Source organism: Delphinapterus leucas, chromosome 2, assembly GCF_059928025.1.
Source record: "Delphinapterus leucas isolate spDelLeu-1000000601 "Yukka" chromosome 2, BTC_Dleu_Yukka2, whole genome shotgun sequence".
Classification (NCBI taxonomy): domain Eukaryota; kingdom Metazoa; phylum Chordata; class Mammalia; order Artiodactyla; family Monodontidae; genus Delphinapterus; species Delphinapterus leucas.
In genome coordinates this window covers 105,674,845-105,690,379 of record NC_143130.1, presented here as the reverse complement: position 1 = coordinate 105,690,379, position 15,535 = coordinate 105,674,845, and the positions used below count along the sequence as shown (strand labels likewise).

Genomic DNA, 15,535 nt, shown 5'->3' with positions numbered 1-15,535 from the left:
TATGCACTTTAATCATCATTAGCCTGACTTTTGTTAGAAACTTTAAGAATGAAGGCATTGGGTGTTTCTTAAGGAGATACATATATTTTAGATATCAGGGAGTAAGTGATAAATGATGTTTTGTTAGGAGAATTAGAGTGATTTGTATTTTTGCGTGGGTATTGGTGATCAAGTCCTAAAGGTTATAAATACTCTACCTTTAAAACTGGAGGATAGGGCTTCCCTGGTGGCGCAGTGGTTGAGAGTCCGCCTGCCGATGCAGGGGACACGGGTTCGTGCCCCTGTCTGGGAAGATCCCACATGCCGCGGAGCGGCTGGGCCCGTGAGCCATGGCCACTGAGCCTGCGCATCCGGAGCCTGTGCTCTGCAACGGGAGGGGCCACGGCAGTGAGAGGCCTGCGTACCGCAAAAAAAACTGGAGGATAATCAAATATTAAAATTTAACTGAGTCACTTATATTTTAGTATGCTGTCTTCTGAGGAGACAGCAGATTGGATTCTGTACTCTTAACGCAAATTACCTTTTTCATAAATTATGTAAATTAGGCCTGTCTTTTTATTTCTTCTTAAGGCCATTCCTGATGGAATAGATGTTGGAAGTTCTTAAATGAGTTTAACATAAATTGTGCCAACATACATGAAACTACCACTTTAGATAGAGTTGTTAATGTCACTCAGATACTGTCAGCTCTTTCAAATATGCTATAAACTGTCATGCATAGTTTATAATTACTCAAAGATTTGTTAACATTTTTTTTCTGGTAGGAATACAAGGCTAAAAGTTGGGTGAATATTCATGGGGGTCTGTGTATAAAACTAGGAGAGTTGTATCAGTTACCCTTGAGTACAAAACATATTGTTCATTGATGTTGAAAGTCTGATAAGTCCTGTAAGCTGACAAAGATCCAGTTCGACTTGTGTCCTGTTGAATCTTGTTGCTTCTAGGGAAATTGTTGCTGGAATAGTTCCTGTTAGAGGACTTCTTGTGTGAAGCAGTTCCTTTGAGTGTTTTTTCTTTCAAATGCTTAAATTAATTTCTCTTTATTTATTTTAATTCTCTTTCCACATTGATATTTAGTCATTTATTTTTGAAATTACTGATCATTAGAAGGCACATTGTGCTATTGTACCGAAAGTGTTGTAATAAAAATAATTGGCACATTGTTGGAGATATCTAACAGGCATTAAAGCTGTAGTTTTTGGTATAGCACAGGGAACTCTACTTGATACTCTGTAATGACCTATATGGGAAAAGAGTCTAAAAAAGAATGGAGATATATATATGTATAACTGATACACTTTGCTGTACAGCAGAAAGTAACACAACATTGTAAATCAACGCTTTTCCAATAAAAAAAATTTTTTAAAGCTATAGTTTTTGAGGAATCCTATCTTTCACGCAAGAGGATTGGAATATACTAAAAGTAGATCTGAAAGTTCTTCGGTAGGCTAACACGTATGAAATTGTTTGTCACAGCTAACCTGGCAATATTCTTATCAAGCTTGATTTATAAGTGTTTCTGATTTCTGCCACAAATATTTACAGTGTTTTCTTAAGTGTAAAAACATATCCATTTTTAGGAAAAGCTTTCAGATGTACTTTCTGTAATCAGTTGTAGTCCCGCTTTTCTTTCCCTTATAAGATCACCCAGGGAAAATGTTTTGGAATTAGAGTGGTGATGATAGCAGAAATTTGTGAGAATACTAACAGTCACTGAGTTGTACATATTCAGAGGGTTTATTTTGTGGTTTGGTATGCGAATTGTGTCTCAATTTGAATAAAAGAAATATCAGTTATGGACAGTGGAGTAATTCTTTCTCAGTCATTCTTCTATAAAGAACTTGGGAGCACTTAGTCAGATTTGATAATAGGCTATAGTATGATAGCTGAGATATGTTAAACACCTGGTAAGCAAAAGATCTGGTTCAAAAGGACCCTGGTTTTAGTTCAGTGGTCTTTGAGGACTTTATAATACATAACTTATCATAAGTTGCATATGGATAATAATGTCAACAATGTATAAGTGACTGAACTGTGAAGTTGTTCCACTAGAGATTTTTCAGAGTGCTGTTATTACTCCACATACAAATATATTAAGTAAATATTGCTAGTACACCATGAATAGAGGAATGAAGTAAATCTACAGGCAGATCAAATATGGTACATGTATGATATGTACTATATTATACAGTGAAGAAAGTGCTATGAAATTAATAGGGGCTGCTGTGTGTCCTGCTTTGTACAGGATTGTCTCATAGAAAGGTGAATTGTGTTGCCCTTTGGGGAGCTATAAGCTCCCCTGTTAAAATTTAAAGAGCTCCAGGTAGTTTCACAAAGGGCAGTATTTGAACCTGCCTTTGGTATTAAGCAGGAGGTTTTTTAGGCGGATAGGGTGAGGGTACATCTTTATTAGGATACACAGTTATGAATATCCTTAGCATATTTGGGGAAGCAGCCAGCTGTGATTGGAAAGAATGTTGGTTGTCAAGGACAGTTGTATGGCATATTTAGTTGTGTCATATTAGCAGTGATGTCTTATAAACAACTCCATGACTAGAAAAGAGAAACTGGAGGAGGAAAAGATGTGTAGTTACCATTGTAAATGTTGGAATGGGGAGAAATTTCTGAGGTAGACTGCTCTTGGCATGATTTATTGGGTCAAAGTTATGAGAGCAGGTGCTTTGTAGGGAGAAAATAGTCAAGTAAAGCTGAGATTTTTATCTTTTATGACTAGAATTACGCCATCAAAGGCATAACCTTTTTGCTAAGTGACAGGTGTTTGGAAGCTTTGAGTTAGTCGTTAGAATTTTGGGAAATAAGCAATTTTGTTGATACTTACCCTACAGATCTTTTCCACTAAGGTATGCTGGTGGTAGAGAGTGGAGAAAGGAAGTTGAGGTGGGGGAATCTCCATTGAAATGCAAGACAGGTAAAAGAGACTGACCATCATCATATTCCTTAAACTAATATTTGAGCCCTTATTTTGTTCTAGGCATAGTGTTTTAGGTTTTGAATTAAGAAGTCAAAAAATACAGTACATGGATTGGAGGCACCACCACCCATCTTACTGGTGTTAGAGGAGCTGTCTTCTTGGCTCCCTCCTTTTCTTCCAATTTTCTGATATTCCTGAGCAACACTGGACCCAAGAGATGGGCTTTGTATGTGTGTATGAAGGAAGAGTATATGAAATATTTAGGTTTTGGAGAACTGAGTGCGACCATCTGCTTGGAAAGGGCATGTGATTCAGAGAGCAAGAGGGTTCTTGGCTACTTGGAAAAGCTAAGAGATGCCTCTTTAGGTGACAGTTTAGATGTCATTTTAGGCATAGGGTGAAATTTTTCATTTGCTTAGAGCCCTTTTGTTGGTTCTTTCTTACGGGAACCTGATCATGTTGCAGTTGGCAGAAAGATTTTAGATGCGTGCATATATTAGTATGACTATACTTTGAACATAAATATGATATTATTGGACTTAAATTTGTGTCCTGGACTCTTGTTGAGTAAGTGGGAGATATTTATTTGAAGGGGAAGCATTTGAGTCTAGATCAAAGAATCTGCTTTGGCTCTGAATTAAGTGGTGTTTTGGGTACATTATTACCTAATGGAAAGGTAACCTCTGCTGTTTTAGGAATCTACTTCAGGACATTCTCCATCCGGGTATACTTTGTCAAGCTCCTTGATGTTAATTTTTTCTTTTTTTAAAACCTAGCTTTGTTGAGATGTAATTCATTTTACAGTATACAGTTCAATTTATATATTCAGAGTTGTGCAGTCATGACCATTATCTAATATTAGAACATTTTATCACCGCAAAAATAAACAACTTACTAGCAGTTGTTCCCTATTCTTCCTCTATCCCGAGGCCTAGCATCCGCTTTCTATCTATAAATTTGCCTATTGCGGACATTTCATGTCAGTGGAATCATATGAGATGTCTTTTGTGACCAGTTTCTTCCGTGAATTTTTCACAGTTCATCCATGTTACACCCTGTATTAGTACTTCATTCCTTTTTATTGTTGAATTATATTCCATTGCTTGGATAATACCACATTCTGTTTATCCCTTCATCCGTTGGTAAACTTTTGAGATGTTTCCACATTTTGAATAATGCTGCTCTGAACATTGGTATACACATTTTTGCATGGGCATATGTTTTCATTTCTCTTGGGTGTGTACCGAGGAGTAGAATTGCTGGGTCTTAATGATAATTCTGTTTAACTTTTGGAGGGACTGCCATACTGTCTTCCAAAGCATCTGTACCATTTTACCTTCCTATCAGCCATGTTATGAGGGTTTTAATTTCTCCACATCCTTGCCAACATTTGTTTTATCATGTATCTTTGTTGTTTATTCTAGTGTGAGGATTATCCTATTGTGATTTTGATTTGTATTTTCTTAAAAGCTGATGTTGGGTTTTCATGTGCTAATTGCCTGTTGTTCATCTTTGGAGAAATGTGTTCAGATCCTTTGCCCAGTTTTATATTGGGTAAAGCTTTTTCATATATTCTGGATATAAGTCTCTGGATACAGTATCTAATATCATTTTTGAAGTTTATTATTAATCTTTTTAGCTTTTTTTAATAGTTTCACCATTTTGTTTTGTGGTCATAGGAGATGTGTAACTATCAATTTATACTAAGGACATTTAGCTAGTTTGTTATGTTTTTGTTATAGACTTAAAGTTATAGAATTCTAGGCTCTCTTTGGAAATTATATATAGGTATAGGTAGATGTCTGGAAGGAACAAGCCAGAACAGCGCTGTCCAATAGAACTTTGTGTGATGATTCTATATGTGCACTATTGTTGTGGTAGACAGCCACATATGGGAAATGTGGCTAACATGACTGCAGAACTGAATTTTAAATTTGTTTTAAATTAGCCACACATGGCCAGTCACTACTCAGCTGGACAGTACACGTCTGGAGTGCTACAAAGTTAGTCCTAACTAGGTATAACAAATTTTGAGTAGTGTTCGATATGAGAAATATAATGAGTGAAGACTGCTCTTACGGAAGTTAGAGAACCCAGACTGTAGTTTTGGAACAAAGCTGTTGGGAATAGTGAAAGAATATCCAGGAAACTAATGTTATTTTTCAAGGAAAGAAAGAGGACATATCCTTTTGATAAACAGGATAAGATTTTACTTTGATACCCTCTTAAACTGTAATCCAAGGAATAAGAAACAGAGTCTACCAAATAGAATTTGACTTGTTTAGGTGGATAAACTTTTTTCCGGGACCTTTATTACTTTACAGTGATAAATGTGCTATTACTGTGAGATTAGTAGAGTTTAGCAAGGGGAACAGATTAATAAGGTACAAAAAGTATAATAGCAGGAAAAACTCATCTATGGAAAATTGTCTTTGTGATTTCCTTACAGGAAGCATGGCATAATAGGCTCAAATTACATACATTATAGGCACAAGATCTGATTTTTATTTTGTAATAAATAGCTTGAAAAAGGATTCGGTTTTGTGGTAGATTATTATTCAAGTTTTGTCTGATTTTCTTAGGGAAAAACTCTCCCAATAGTCTTTATAAAGCTAGAAGAAAGGCAGACTAATCCTACTGGCTTTCCTTAAATGGGCAGGTTTGGTTTGTTATCTGTTGTTGATGAATTGTGATAAATTCTTTCCTAGAGGCCAGTTTAGGAAAGTCACTTATTTTCTCAACAACTATTTGTTAAGATATTATGAGGCATTGTTGTGTGCACCAGGGGTACTAGTGGAAAATAGATGGTCTCAGAGAAGATGAATGGTTTGAACACATATAGAGCACTGTTAAGATGTTGTGTATCTTTAGTTTTTACTCTGAATGAGGGGGAAGGCCATTGGAGAGTTGTGAGCAGAAAGGATCTTTTTTTCTTTTTTTTTTTTTTTTTTTGCGGTACACGGGCCTCTCACTGTTGTGGCCTCTCCCGTTGGCGGAGCACAGGCTCCGGACACACAGGCTCAGCGGCCATGGCTCACGGGCCCAGCCGCTCCACGGCATGTGGGATCTTCCTGGACCGGGGCACGAACCCGTGTCCCCTGCATTGGCAGGCGGACTCTCAACCACTGCGCCACCAGGGAAGCCCAGAAAGGATCTTAATTGTAATGTCTTAACAAGATTATTCTGAAAATAGATAATAAGTGGATGATGGAATTATCTATACAATCATTTGGGGAAGGATCAGGGAGGTGACAGTGGGAATGGTGAGAAGTAGTTGAATTTTGAAGTTAATGCAGACAGATTTGCTTCCAGATCTATGTGAGGGCTAAGAGAGGAATCAAAGATGTCACCAAAGTTTTGGCTTGGAATTTATAGAAACAGTGGATAGGGAGAGAACATAGAAGGAACCAGGGTGAGGGGTTAATATAAGAAATGAGTTGTGGACATGTTAATTTAACCTCCTTATTAGATATCCACTTTGAGAGATGTAAAGTAGGCAGTAGCATGTGTGGAAATCATTAGTGATAAGGGTAGGTTTTGATAATGGTGGGGGCACAAAACTTTACAAGGAGATTCAAGAGAGAATGGAAAGACAAATTGTGGAGACAATTTAGAAAACTTTTTATATATATACGGTAAAATTTACTCTTTCGGTGTACAGTTTTTACATGCGTACCCATGTATCTACCAGTACAGTCAAGATACAGGTAGTTTTATACCTCCAAAAATTCGCCATGAAGCTCCTTTGTAGTCAGCTCTTCCCTCCACCCTATCCCCTGGCAACCACAAATCTGTTTTCTCAGACAACTCCTTAAAAGAAATTTTATTGTAAGTGAAAAGAGAATTGTACTCTGACCTGGCTTGATAATATGAGAATATAGGAATGAATGAGCTTATATGTTCTTAACTTACTGTTTATAAATAGTATTTTTCATAAATACTGTTTTTAATTTCAGCTTTTTAAAAAGTAAAAATTGGACCACACTGAGTTTAAGACATTATCTTTTGGATATGTTGAGGACATCATGACACATGAGTAATAGTATAATTCTTTGGAAATTGAGGAGTCTTGAAAAGATTATCACCTGGATGGAAAGTTTGATAAACAGAAGCAAAGCCAGGGATTAAAAAGGTTTTTTTCCTTAATATTTTCTTGGATCCAGTCCTGTTTCTAAAAAGATTGATTTAGGACTCAAAGCAATCTGCATTTTATCACCCAGATTATTTTTTTTCAAGTGAATTTTCAAATTGCCTTCCTATGAAACATATAGTTTTATGTTAACATAGCTTTCCTATGAATCCATCAAGAAAGTTCAATATAGTTGCTTAATTTTAAGAAGCAACTTTTCATATTTTAAAAGTTGTGAGATTGGATGCATCTTAAAATGAGTATGTACATTCGGTATTTCTTCCCTCTCTTGCAAAACTGTTTGTAAAAATCAGTGGGACAGGGCTTCCCTGGTGGCGCAGTGGTTGAGAGTCCGCCTGCCGATGCAGGGGACACGAGTTCGTGCCCTGGTCCGGGAAGATCCCACATGCTGCAGAGCGGCTGGGCCCATGAGCCATGGCCGCTGAGCCTGCGCGTCCACAGCCTGTGCTCCACAACGGGAGAGGCCACAACAGTGAGAGGCCCGCGTACCGCAGAAAAACAAAAATAAATAAAATCAGTGGGACAATTTTTAATCAAATGTATCTTTGAATTTGCAAAAATATCTCTTAAATACTAATATCAACAGTTCTTTTCAAAAGAAGATTGCAGAACCAATCATTGATTGCTACCATTGGTTCTACATATATAGAGGCTGTTGATTCCTGCTCTTTGTAAGCAGCAGTGCATGTGGTGTTCCCCAAACTTTGGGCAAGGTTCTTAAACCTTACAGAGGTACTAATAACCTCTTTATGTGTTTTTTTTCCCTTTAGTTAAAGAATTGTTATTTAGTTAAATTTTGATAGTTTGGGTGACCCTATATATTGAATGAATCCTGTACAGCAGACTGGTTTATCATTTAGTCCCTTTATCATTTAGATAAGAAGTACTTGCTGTTACTAATTTTAACTGTCATACAGATAATCTGTATCCTTAAATGGACCATAAAGGGCAATTTGAAGAAAGTTAAAGACCATAAAGTGCAACTATGCAAATTTACCTTGGTATTTGGAACTCTATCTACAAATTGTATTAGCAAAACAAGTGTTAACCCTTGTATCTAGTTTGGCTTCTCCCAGACTCCTCAAGGCAACGTTTGGGGAGGGGTGCCTACAAATAACAATTTTCGAAATTGTATCTTAGAAATAAAACACAAATTCTAAGAATTTCGCTAGTTTATTTTAAAGCTCAACAGGATGAATTCCAACTACATCATGAAAATGGGTTTTGAGGATCAGTATTTGACATAACACAGTTTCATATTTTCATTTTAATACCTGAATTAAACATGTCACATTGTCATTTTTTGCACTTTTCCCTTATGTAGTTAAAGTCAGTAGTCTACTCATTTGTAAAATAAAGCTTTGACATTTAAAGAAATATATACTATTAAAATTAGATTAGGGTGAACTTAAAAAAATTAGTTTTTAATAAGTATTTATATGTTAGAATTGTATACCATAGTCTTCAATAATAAATTTAAGATAATTTCATTGTGTTGATTACTAAAAAAAGAATGGTAAGATACAAAGTCTACTTGATGGGGTTGTACCGTCAATATAATCCGGTGGAAGTTTTGGTAGTTTTAAAAAAGATTGCAAAATAGTTAACTAAATCATTCAAATATGGTTTCTCAGAAGGTTTTATAAAGAGTGAGGAAGAAATATCCAGGAATACATTTATAATGTTCAAAATGCCAGTTATTGAAGGCCTTGATTCTTGGAACAGTTTTTTAAATTCTGGTATTCATGAGTATCAGTAGTTGATATTCTGCTCATGCAGTATAATGCTTCAGTCCACACAAGGCCAAAGATAAATAAATTTTGTAAAGTCCTTTTCTACAAAACTGTACAGCATAATGTTACGTAAGGGGAGTGTTCTGAAGGTTTACTCTGGATGATATACTGGGAAACGTACAATTGAAATTGTAGAAGTTGTAGATTGTTCTAAGTCGGAGCATTCACAGAATTTTAGCAGACAATTTCAGGGAGTCTCAGACATTGTAAAGCCCCAAAACATAGTACCCTATAAAATCAATCCCTTTTCTAGGAAAATCAAAGGTAATGAGGAAGAAACTTCATCTTGAAATTTTTCTGTTGTAGATGAAAAATAATGAAGTGGAAGAAAAAATATCTCCTAACCCTTGAATGAAATTATAATGAGATTGCATGTTTAAAGTGAATTTGATAAATCAGTATTGTCAGTGGGGGGGGGTGATCTTACTAGATTGCTGTCACCTATAAATTATTTCACATTATGGCTTTTTTTTTGCTGTATGTGGGCCTCTCACTGTTGTGGCCTCTCCCGTTGCGGAGCACAGGCTGTGGACGCGCAGGCTCAGCAGCCATGGCTCACGTGCCTAGCCGCTCCGCAGCATATGGGATCTTCCCGGACCGGGGCACGAATCGTGTCCCCTACATCGGCAGGCGGACTCTCAACCACTGTGCCACCAGGGAAGCCCAATGGCATTTATTTTTTATTCACATTTTTTTGTGGGCAACGATACCTGAAAATTAGTTGGTTTTCAGAATTTGATAATGAATATGCCTAAAATTATTTTTTATCTATCCAATTTTTAAGAGTGGAAACAGTTACAGTACATTAAATAAACATTCAGGAGAACATAGGTTTTTACTAATACCTTTTTTTTTTTCTGCATTGGTTCTTTGTTGCTGCGTGCAGGCTTTCTCTAGTTGCAGCGAGCGGGGGCTACTCTTCGTTGTGGCTTCTTATTGCGGTGGCTTCTCTTGTTGCAGAGCACGGGCTCTAGGCTTGTGGGCTTCAGTAGTTGTGGCACTCGGGCTCAGTAGTTGTGGCACGCAGGCTCTAGAGTGCACGCTCAGTAGTTGTGGCACACGGGCTTAGTTGGTCCGTGGCATGTGGGATCTTCGCGGACCAGGGCTTGAACCTGTGTCCCCTGCATTGGCAGGTGGATTCTTAACCACTGCACCACCAGGGAAGCCCACTAATACTTTATTCTAGTTGTTTCTATCAATACTTTCGTAGTGGTTGAAATGTATTATTATTAATCAGGGTTTTTGAGGCTGAAGATCACTATGTGTTACATCTAGTCATTTAAAAAGCTTGCCTTTGAAAACCTGTACATTTAATAAATGCCTTGTAATGCTTATGTTTTAGCCTGGAGATTAGGATTTTGTCTTATCTGTTTATGTTATTAGCTAATGTGTGTCCAGAAATGTTTTAATTTCTTTAAAATGGTATTTTAATTGCCTTTTATTTCTGACTAGTTTTTATACCAACACTTAGTGTCCAAATTTCTGATTCAAGGTGCAGCCATAATTCTCTTAGTGTTGAGTGCTTGTTCCTCTGGTAATAGTGAAACTTTCATGAAGATTGGGCTTTATCATTAGAGGATCAGCAGCTGTTTTGATGCCTCCTGTGATTTATTTGTATAGCTTTCCTGTGGGGAAAATGGTTACTTAATTTGTAGCTGGTTCTTGAAGCTTTTATACTGAGCTTCCTCTTATCTATTCCTTTGACTTTAAGGGTTATCACAGTAGGTATGGTTTCTCTCTTTGTGTTTTTGCCTCATGTTTTCACATTGATGCACTTTGGCATTTTATAAGGCAAGGTCTACTTAAACTTCCTTAGAGGAATCTTTGTGAGTTTTTTGAGAGCCCATTTTTGCTTAACCAGCAGTTAAGTTCTGTGGCACTAAAAAGCATCACCAGTTGATCTTTTAAAATACACTTTTCTTTAGAGAACTAGAGCATTTGACTTCCATTTGTGTTCAGGAGGCCATTACATAGATTGAAAGTAGACTGCATTTCTTCATTTTTGCTATGGCGATTTACCCCGGTTAGATGAACTAGTATGGTTCAAAAGGAAATTCCAATGCCTTGGCGTGTAGGGAATGTGGAATGGCTAGCTCATTGGTTTGGAGACTGATGCCAGTGAGAGAGAGTAGATTGGAAGGTGGTTAGATCTCTGAATTCAGCAGGGCTGAGGCATGAGATGTTCCATACCTAAAGATGTGGATAACTCACTTTTTTACCCCCAGAAATTGTACAAAGTAGCATCACCTTACACAAAGGAAAGTAGTTTCTGAACACTGATATTTTATAGTTTCTGGATCATTATACTTTGGAAAATTTTGGGCCAGAAGATGAAAAGCTTTACATAAAAATGGAAGGAGATAGTGATAATAAAAAGTTACTGTTGGGGACTTGCCTCGCAGCCAAAAAACCAAAACATAAAACAGAAGCAATATTGTAACAAATTCAATAAAGACTTTTAAAAGTTGTCCACATCAAAAAAAATCCTGGGCTTCCCTGGTGGCGCAGTGGTTGAGAATCTGCCTGCCAATGTGGGGGACACAGGTTCGAGCCCTGGTCTGGGAAGATCCCACATGCCGCGGAGCAACTAGGCCCATGTGCCACACTACTGAGCCTGCGCATCTGGAGCTTGTGCTCCACAACAAGAGGCCGCGGCAGTGAGAGGCCTGTGCGCCGCGATGAAGAGTGGCCCCCGCTCGCTGCAACTAGAGAAAGCCCATGCACAGAAACGAAGACCCAACACAGCCATAATTAAATAAATAAATAAATAAATAATCCTAAAAAAAAAAGTTAACTGATGCATTATAAAATTTCAGAGCTTTGCGGTTAGGCAGAGAAACAGTGGGTGGGTTGTTAATAGCCAAAAAGGTTCAGAACTAGAATTACAAGTTTTTTTCCTACAGGTATGTCTTAGCTTCATATGCTGCCACAGGCTTTTGTAAAAGTAACAGCATGGAATAAAGAGACTGTCTAGATCTGATGTCCATGTGGGAAGTTTTTTTGTTGTATTTTGATTTTTCTCTTTACAAATGGAAGCTTCAATACCAGGCCATCACTTCGGTATATCTTTAGCAATCACTGGGATACTTATCCAGTGGAAGTAGCAATTGAGCAGTCAGTGATTTTTGAAAGCTAAATGTGTGCTAGGCAGTGGATTTAGGCAGTAGTGAATAGTGAACAACATAGACAGTATTCTCTGTCCTGTTGGAGCTTTGAGTGGAGAGTGCTAAATGTTGTTAGAATTGATAATGCTATGTACACCCAGCTAACAACACATGAAATACCGGTTTCTATAGGCCAAAAATGGTTAATATTGGCAATTTTATATGGTTTAATGTAATACTACAAACTAGTGATAATTACTTGTATGCTTCTGTGGGTGAAAAGATCAGGGATTTAGCGACCAAAAGCTCTGTTTGCAGACTTGGTTAATTGCAGTCTTTTGTAAGTACTTTATTTGGCTTATATGGATTGCTTATTGTAGTGTATATGTGAAAAGAATAAGATCAAGGTAAAGGCCATTCATTGTAAAAAGTACAAAGTAAAAAGTAGAAATACTGTAAAAAGTATTCTGTTAATACTGCCATTGTACACAGAAACCTTTTATGTCCAGTGCTTAAGGCAACCAACCGTATCATTGGATATGTGTGTATATATGTAGTATTTTCTTGAAGAAAAGTAGCTGCAGTATTAAAAATATCAAAGAGTAAACTGGCCTTTTGAATGAAATTAGCTTAGCAAAAAGAAATAATTGCGGAACAATGGACAATGATTTATCATTTTACAAGGACACCATTGTTGGAATCTTCCTGACTTATTTTTAGTTGTGAAGGAATTCTGTTTTCCTTTTATCCAATAGGATGTACAGTTACCCAGCACGTGTTCCTCCTCCTCCTCCTATTGCTCGGGCTGTAGTGCCCTCGAAACGCCAGCGTGTATCAGGAAACACCTCACGAAGGGGCAAAAGTGGCTTCAATTCTAAGAGTGGACAGCGGGGATCTTCTAAGTCTGGAAAGTGTATGTATTATTATTGCAGCTTTGTGATTCTGATATTTCTTGTATGTTGAAATATGGAAATTAGTGCAGTTAATGTTCAGGTTTTGTACAAATAACTTTGCATAATCAAAATAATAGAAGATGAGACAATAGTGATTAAGGGGCCAACTCTAGGAAGCCTTCTATCCTTAAGACCTTGGTAATTTGAAAAAAGTCATTAGATTTTAGGGAGTTGAGGGGCGCCCATTCATTGTGTAAAATATGTTGGTAAAGTGCTTTTAAAATAGAGTTGAGGTCTTTAGCAAACCTACAAAAGTAAGAATGCTGTTGCTAAGGAACTAGGCACATTAGATTCAGTTTTCAGCTACCAACTAAAAGATCGGTGGACCCCATAACTAGAACAGTCTGGTACAGGCTCCATTTCTCTCCGAGGATCTCATGTTGACTACTGTTGTATAGTCTAGTGGGGGAGTGTGTTGTATAGTCTAGTGGGGGAGTGTGTGTATAGCTAACTGGTAGCTTCTGGTACATTTGATTCTAATCTAGGGTTTTGTTTGTATTAAAGTGAAAGGAGATGACCTTCAGGCCATTAAGAAGGAGTTGACTCAGATAAAACAAAAAGTGGATTCTCTGCTGGAAAACCTGGAAAAAATCGAAAAGGAACAGAGCAAACAAGGAGGTAAATGGTCCTTTTGCTTGTTGGGTGTAAAGTAGAGGTAGCTGTCTAAGATAGTTGAAAGTGTATGTTGGCATAGTGGGATATAAAGCAGTTTAATTGGAAACTTGTGGAATTTGAATTGGGAAGGACATTTGTGTGGGAGGATATAGACTTGTGCTGCAGTTCTATGATCATCAGCGGGGATTGTCTACATCCTGTGGACATTACTTGCCCCTAGACAGACTTGTCCTTCTCATCCGCAGTAGAGATGAAGAATGATAAGTCAGAAGAGGAGCAGAGCAGCAGCTCCCTGAAGAAAGATGAGACTAATGTGAAGATGGAGTCTGAGGGGGTGGCAGATGACTCTGCTGAGGAGGGGGACCTACTGGATGATGATGATAATGAAGATCGGGGGGATGACCAGGTGAAAACCACGGGAAAGGAAAGAAAGAGGTGGTGGAGGGGGGATCAGGGACACATGGAGTGCCTCTAACTCCATCCTATTTGTGTCTGTTTCTCACAGCTGGAGTTGATCAAGGATGATGAAAAAGAGGCTGAGGAAGGAGAGGATGACAGAGACAGCGCCAATGGCGAGGATGACTCTTAAGCACATAGTGGGGTTTAGAAATCTTGTCCCATTATTTCTTTACCTAGGCGCTTGTCTAAGATCAAAATTTTCACCAGATCCTCTCCCCTAGTATCTTCAGCACATGCTCACTGTTGTCCCCATCCTTGTCCTTCCCATGTTCATTAATTCACATTGCCCTGCGCCTAGTCCCGTTTTCACTTCCTTTGATGCTCCTAGTAGTTATGTTAAGTCTTACCCTGTAATTTTTGCTTTTAATTTTGATACCTCTTTATGACTTAACAATAAAAAGTATGTATGGTTTTTATCAACTGTCTCCAAAATAATCTCTTGTTATGCAGGGAGTACAGTTCTTTCCATTCATACATAAGTTCAGTAGTTGCTTCCCTAACTACAAAGGCAGTCTCATTAGTTGAGTAGCACCTGAGAACAGCTTTGAATTAGAGGTGTGCGTGTTATACCCCACATAAGAGCTGTGTGGGGCTGTTCAACACAAATGTAACAATGTATTTTTGTGAATGAGAGTTGGCATGTCAAATGGATCCTCTAGAAAAATAATTAGTGTAATAGTCTTAAGATTTGTTTTCTAAAGTTGATACTGTGGGTTATTTTTGTGAATAGCCTGATGTTTGGGACCTTTTTTCCTCAAAATAAACAAGTCCTTATTAAACCAGGAATTTGGAGAAAAAATAAACACCCTGGTTTTTTATTTTTGTATTTTATAATTGTTTACTTCAAATTCTTTGTTTCACAGCGGCCTCCACAAAACCCCTAGAATATACTAGATATATTTTTCTTTGAGTCATAATTATTATGCATACCAACATACACTACTCAAATTGTGTTTCATTGGGGTGGGTGTTGAATTAAGGAGACAAGTAACTTTGATGTGAAGTGGAGATTCTTTTGCGAAAATGGCTTTTAGATCCTAATGAAAAAGTTCGGGAACTGCATTAAGCCTTTTCTTCAATGTTTTGTGGTCCAGTTGGCACCTTTTTTGAGTTTTTTTCTGTCGTGTGCTGAACTGTTTCAACCTTAAATAGAAAGAGGCTCAAACATGTCAAGATTTTAGGGAAAGTGAAACAACTGAAGAATAAAACCTGTATTTTCTTCCATTTTGTTCTTTTAATTGCTGTTTATAGCCCCAGTTACCAAATGGATTCTGAGTCTGTGCCTCAGTGTTACTGAAAATAGGAGAGCTTTTTATTTCCTGGTCTTTTGTAGCCTGTGCCTTCCTAGGTAACTGAGGACACAGAGTTACACATTTATTTCACTTTCAATTAATTCTATCCATATAAACTAATTTTAGGCATGGTACTAGTTAGCACCCAAACTTCTAAGGCTGGATTTATTAAACAGCTTTCAGTTTTGTGATGCTTGCCTTGTCCTGAAAGGTCCAGTTTATTTGTTTTATACTTCA

General features: G+C 37.5%; 1 protein-coding gene across 12 annotated transcripts in view; it reads left to right on the top strand.

Annotated features, from left to right (window-relative positions):
- HNRNPC (heterogeneous nuclear ribonucleoprotein C) overlaps nucleotides 1–14,840 on the top strand; it is a 47,206-nt gene extending 32,366 nt beyond the window's left edge. For 10 of the 12 annotated variants that reach the window (XM_022587628.2, XM_022587625.2, XM_022587629.3 and 7 more), the window contains 4 exons: nucleotides 12,735–12,892; nucleotides 13,437–13,550; nucleotides 13,793–13,953; nucleotides 14,053–14,840. In XM_022587628.2, the coding sequence (XP_022443336.1) occupies nucleotides 12,735–12,892; nucleotides 13,437–13,550; nucleotides 13,793–13,953; nucleotides 14,053–14,136 (517 nt within the window). In that variant the 3' untranslated portion in view covers nucleotides 14,137–14,840. The remainder of the gene's footprint in view (nucleotides 1–12,734; nucleotides 12,893–13,436; nucleotides 13,551–13,792; nucleotides 13,954–14,052) is intronic. The other 2 variants (XM_022587640.2, XM_022587633.3) reach the window with 1 other exon arrangement.
- The last annotated feature ends 695 nt before the right edge of the window (nucleotides 14,841–15,535 follow it).